The 6,000-nt window shown below is 44.6% G+C and overlaps 1 protein-coding gene across 1 annotated transcript in view; it reads left to right on the top strand.

Moving 5' to 3' along the window:
- The window catches only part of PAPPA (pappalysin 1), a 276,545-nt gene extending 270,801 nt beyond the window's left edge, over positions 1-5,744 (top strand). Inside the window, exon 22 of the mRNA XM_029063721.2 lies at positions 2,732-5,744. Coding sequence (XP_028919554.1) covers positions 2,732-2,839 — 108 coding nt within the window. The 3' untranslated portion in view covers positions 2,840-5,744. The remainder of the gene's footprint in view (positions 1-2,731) is intronic.
- Positions 5,745-6,000: the final 256 nt, after the last annotated feature.

Consider the following 6,000-nt stretch of genomic DNA (forward strand, 5'->3'; position numbering starts at 1 on the left):
TCCTCGACAAATGTCAGAGTTAAAGGATTATCCAAATTTTGAGGAGGTTTTTCCAGCTGCTTTGCCCTGGAGAACAGTGAATCAGCCTGCAAGGTAGTTTTAGAAAGATGCCTCTTAGGTGTACCCGACCCCTCCCATCTTATGTTTATTTCTCCATTTTGTTCTCTCCAACTTCCATTTCCATTGTCATATCACCTTCTGTTCCTCTAACCACCAGTCACGCTCTCCTTTCAAATTATCTTCAGAAGATTGTTCCTAATTTGGTGGGGAGAGTGGGAATAGATTTTTCAGGGTCCCCAGCTGGTTGAATTTTAAGGGAAAGGCAGCTCTTCCCATGGTTTGTCAGGAACGCCCTTCAGTTTTCCCAACTCAAAACTCGGGATAGCAATTCAGATCCACCCCTTAAGTGGTGGGTGGATTAGCTAATCCAGTTGTATTGGAAATATCGACTTGTTATTAGTCAGGGTCCTCAGGATTGAAAGCCAAACACACCTCACCATTGGATGTAAAGAAATAGCTGAGTGAGCCATGCAGGCAGGTAGCCACAGGTATGGGAGAGAAAGTGAAGCAGGGGAGTGTGATGTCATGGTGTGCGTTTTATACATTCCGAGCTGCTGTAGAGATGGGGCGATGAATACAGAGCCTCCATTGAGCTGATGCATCCCAGCCGAAAGAGAAGCAAGGGAACTTGTGGCAACAACACTGCATGTGTTTGTGTGTGCACGCTGTGAGATTCTGTGAACAGGTTGTGACACTGTCTTGGAAGAGGGGGAGGGAAAAGAATTAGGTCATTAACTCTGTCTGCACAGATGGAAGACACTCTTGGGAATGTGCTCCAGGCAACCGATACATACTTTTTGGGGGGTTTGTTTTATGCAAATACAGTGATGCAATAATGTGAAATCACTTCCACCAGCCAGGCCCTGAAGGCGGTTGCTGCTGTTGCTGCTGCTGCAATGACTATATTTTTGCCCTTTAAACACCACTCCCACAGTCTGCAGTCTCTTTCAGCAGCTTGTAATATCCACTGTGTATGCCTAGTCTGACCTTTATGAAGTACAGAAACACAGTCTAGGCTTAGGGTAGCAAACCATTCCGTGATCTCAAGCCATTCAGTGGAAACTCACTTTGCACCCCGCCCCCAACCAATAGCACTGTGGATTATTAATAATAATAATAATAATGTTGGTATTTGTTAAGCGCTTACTATGTGTCGAGCACTGTTCTAAGCGCTGGGGTAGACACAGGGGAATCAGGATGTCCCACGTGGGGCTCACAGTCTTAATCCCCATTTTACAGATGAGGTAACTGAGGCACAGAGAAGTTAAGTGACTTGCCCATAGTCACACAGCTGACAAGTGGCAGAGCTGGGATTTGAACTCATGACCTCTGACTCCAAAGCCTGTGCTCTTTCTGCTGAGCCACGCTGCTCTATTTCACAGAGCACTTAGGCTCAAACGCACCTCATACCTTTGGAATCAAAATGATTTATGCCAGCAAGATGGAATTGCATCCTGAACACAGTATGCACCATTTCATGGGAATGAGAATCTTTGGAAGCTGGCAGTTGACTTTATATTTTATCTGGGACCTTGGAAGAAGGCTAAGGGGAAGGTCAGACAGCATGAGGCTTACACATAAAATAGATCATTAAGAAATCCATGGCGCTGCTGTAACAGAGGCGGTCACTTTGGCTGAGGTTGTGACTGTTAGACTCTGAGCCACGAGGAGCCCAAACCTTGGCACCACTAGCCACAGAAGCCTACTGCTTTTGTTCTAAGCATGTAGCTAGCTATCCTTGTCTGATGTTGTTTTAGTGTTTGCACAATTTCATCACTGAGAAGCAGCGTGGCTTAGTGGATGGACCTAGGGTCTAGGGATCAGAAGGACCTGGGTTCTAATCTTGGCTCCACTACATGTCTGCTCTGTGACCTTGGGAAAGTCACTTAACTTCTCTGTGCCTCAGGTACCTCATCTATAAAATGGGGATAAGAGTGTGAGCCCCATGTGGGCCAGGGACTGGGTCCAACCTGTTTAACTTGTAGTTATTTCCAAGTGATTAGAACAGTGCTTGGCACATAGAGCTTAAGAAGTACCATAATTATTATTAATTATTATCATTATCTCTCCTTATGTGCCTATCACCAGTTCCCTCTCCCACTTTAATACGGCAGCTACCAACCCCTTCAGGAGCAGGGACCATGTCTAACAATAATAATAATAATGATAATAATAATAATTGAGGTATTTGTTAAATACTTAACATGTGCCAGGAACTGTACTCAACACTGGGGTAGATACTAGGTAGTTGGGTTGGACACAGTCCCAGTTCCACACTGGGCTCACAGTCTTCATCCTCATTTGACAGATGAGGTAACTGAGGCACAGAGAAGTGAAGTGACTTGCCCAAGATTACACAGTAGACAAATGATGGAGCTGCATTTAGATCCCAGGACCTTCAGACTCCCAGGCCCATGCTCTATCCACTAGACAACACTACTTCCTAGCATGCCTAATTCTTGCCTGTGCCTTCCTGAATACAGTGTTTTGCATTCAGCAGATGCTTAGTAAATACAATTTCTGCCATTACTGAGGAAGAGGGGTTGTGAAGGCTCGTGAAGGTCAGGTGGAGGATGTTAGGAAAAGGAGCAAAATTAGGGGCAGTAATGAGAAGCAATGTGAGGCAATGCTTTACCCACAGTATTTCTTCTTCCCCTTGTCTTCCCTGCAGGTTACACCTTTCCCTATGTCGTGTGACCTTCAGGGGGAGTGTGCTTGCCGTGACCCCAAAGCCCAGGAGCACAATCGAAAGGATCTGCAAGGCTACACACAAGGCTAGTCGAGGGTGAAGAGGAGGAGGCAAAGACCATACAGCCAAAGGCAGGCTCAGAAAGACACCACATCCCTTTTGGTATTGTTTTTATTGTTAGCTGCTCAACTGAATGGCATCTCTGCACCAGGGACCCTTAGAATTCAACCAGTCTGCCTTTACTTTTACCCAAGGAGCACTCAAAGTGGGGTTTCTATATTAACAATAATCAAAATGACAAAAAAGGTCAAGTCAAGAAGATGTTGAAGTAGCAAAAGAGCATGTGTTGTGCAGTTGTGTGCCCACCTGATTTCAACCATTTGTATCAGTTTAAGGTGACAAACAAGCTATATAGCTATATGAAGGTGTGGCTATATATCACCAAGTGTATACACCCACTCACATTTAGCGTGCATATCACAAAGTTGAACAAGGGAGAGATGCAAGCAAGATCATGCTTTCCTCTGCAGTCTTCAGCCATGACACTTTCCACAGAAGAGTCTGAGCTCTCAGAGTCAATGAAGCTGATGCTGCCACCAAGATGTTCCCTGTTTGGAGCATTGGTGAAGGGAAGAAAGACTTCACCCTCTGACTGGGCCCTAAGGCAGGCCCTTGCCAATGGAAGGGATGGAGAAGGAAACTTTCTCTTTGGAGCATCAGTGTTAGTCACATCAGTAACACTCAGCACAGCCACCGTATTCTTCCTGTTACCAGGCAAAAAGCTGTGTCCTCTCCTCCTCCTCCCACCAGCTCCACCAGTGGAGAATCCCAGGGAGATGGGGCCTACAGTCTGGGATGAAATGTAGGACAGGGGCTGACAAGAACTGAGGCTTGGCACGTAGAGAAATGACTGAGCCAGTTCCTCAGGGTGTTGGAGGATCAGAGGTGAGCGCACCTGGGGGAACCTGAGAGGCTTATCCCACCCTCAACGCTTATCATTGATGCATGTCTGCTGCTGCTACTCCTGCTGCTGCTATGTCCCATCCAACAACTTCCCTTACTGTGTCAGCACAAGGTGAAATCACCCCCCAAGCAACCAAACAATCTGTCTTATAGCTCACCTACAACCTGCCTTTCACCTCCTCTGGGGATCCACTTAACCCTGGGTTAAAAAAAATGGACAGCGTCAGCTTGAAGACCTCAGAACTGTTGCCTCAATCTCATATTGGCTTTAAAATGAAAAAAAAAGGTTCCATCCTGTTACATGTTGAGCAGAGCAATTGAGCCAATTCTGATAGCAGTGTCTTTAAAGAGGCAATGGAAGATAGTTGAGGAGCAAGAGAAATCCCCAAATCATACTATAGACACTGACTGACAGCAAAGATCACCAAGGACAGTGTTAGCATTTAGAACAACATTTGTCAGTATTAAATCTCCAGGATCCTGGGGATTGGAGTCAGGAACAAATTTCAAGGATTTTCAAATAACTTTCTAAATGGAAGAGCACTGAAGTCTTACCTTGTTCTGCCCCTTCCTTTTGCCCCACCTCCAGTTTTCCTTCCACCCAAGTAAACTGGACCTTTTCAAATAGTTTGGCTAAAGTGGACTTTTCTTTCCACCCTTACAACATTAATCAAATTCTGGAATTGGCTTCTCACACATTGCTCAGTTTCAATGGAGTAAACACCATCCATAGCATGGCCAACCACTGTCGCTGCTGTTTGAAAATCTACTCCAAATACATCTGTAAAGACAGGCCATAAAAGGCTGTGTTCAACCCAGTTTTTATGTTCCTGATGCTGATGCTGATGATAGTGATAAAGATGATGATGATGATGAACCTTTGAACTCTAGTCTTCATCAAAGTAACTTGGAAACTATTTCCCCTGGGTCTAGTGCTGTTTTGGGCCAAGAGTCTTCATAGCATCAAGAGGCTCTTTTCCATTCCACGATGAATTTCTATGCTTTAAGGAACAGGAGGAAGTTGGGAGAAAAGAATTCAGATGTTTTGTGATGGTTTCAGTTCTCTTTTCATTTGATTTTCTGAGCTTATGCATTACAGCTTAAGGAAGATTCTAATATAAAGGCTAGGTAGTATAGTTGAACAAGAAGGATATTGACCTCAAAAAATTAGAAGATATTAGTTCTCTTACAGAAGGAAACTTCAGGTGGCTTAAGAGTCTGCATGAAAGGAGATGTAGAAAGCTTTCCTGTACACTACAGAGTGATATTCCTTGACAAAACATTGCTCTTCTTGTCATATTCCAGAGCTCAGACTCCACCTTAAGCCCCCATATAGATAAAGATAACTATTTTTTCTCTCCTCCCCCAGCTTATTCCCCCAAGAGAGAGGCTAAGTCTAGCTACAAGAAGAAAGCATAGTCAAACTAAACCATCTGAAAGTTTCATAAAATGGCTGACTTTGGGGAAGCTATCAATCAATCAAAGGTTTTTTTGAGTGCTTACTATGTGTGGAGCACTGTACTAAGTGCTTGGGAGAGTGTAATACAGCAGAAGCTGTCTAGACTCTGTGGTTACACTGCTGGCAGCCATCATAGAATTATTTCCCAACCCACTCCAGGGTTTTCTGCTACCAGTGAGGAATGAGGTGTTCAAGTCATCCCCACTCAGGCTATGTTGTGATTCAGATCCTTGGTTGACATGCCTGATTTCTAACCCATAAGCCTTCTGGGGGGTGGACTGGGGATGAGGGAGGAAGGTCTAAAGGTCTCCAGGCTCCTTTCATCTCTGCTGGGGGAAGTCTATTTTAGTTCACTCTTATCCCTGCTCTCTTTATCCCTTCATACTGATCTCCCTATGTGGCAGTGGCTCTAGGCCTGCTCAGAAGCATCTGCTTCCTTTCACCTTGTTCACTATTCACTAGACCTAGACTCAGCCCTGTCAGCAGTGTGAGGTGTCCCAGTCAACCAATCAATGGTATTTACTGAACACCTACTAAGTGCAAAGTACTGCACTAAGCACTTGAGAGAGTGCAACAGAGAAAGAGATAGAAACCCCAAAGATTGGAGTCAATCAATCAGTGACACTTATTGAACCCTTACTGTATGCACAGCACTGAACTAAGTGCTTGGGAGAGTACAAAATAGTAGAGTTGGTAGACATACTCCATGCCCACAATGAACTTACAGTTCAAGGAAGGGGAAGAAACATCACTTTCTGGTCTCCAATTTGGGAGATACACTTTTCAGAGCAGTGTCTTAACCCCTCATTCCCTCCAGATATCTCATAAA

The sequence above is a fragment of the Ornithorhynchus anatinus genome, chromosome 4 (assembly GCF_004115215.2).
Source record: "Ornithorhynchus anatinus isolate Pmale09 chromosome 4, mOrnAna1.pri.v4, whole genome shotgun sequence".
Classification (NCBI taxonomy): domain Eukaryota; kingdom Metazoa; phylum Chordata; class Mammalia; order Monotremata; family Ornithorhynchidae; genus Ornithorhynchus; species Ornithorhynchus anatinus.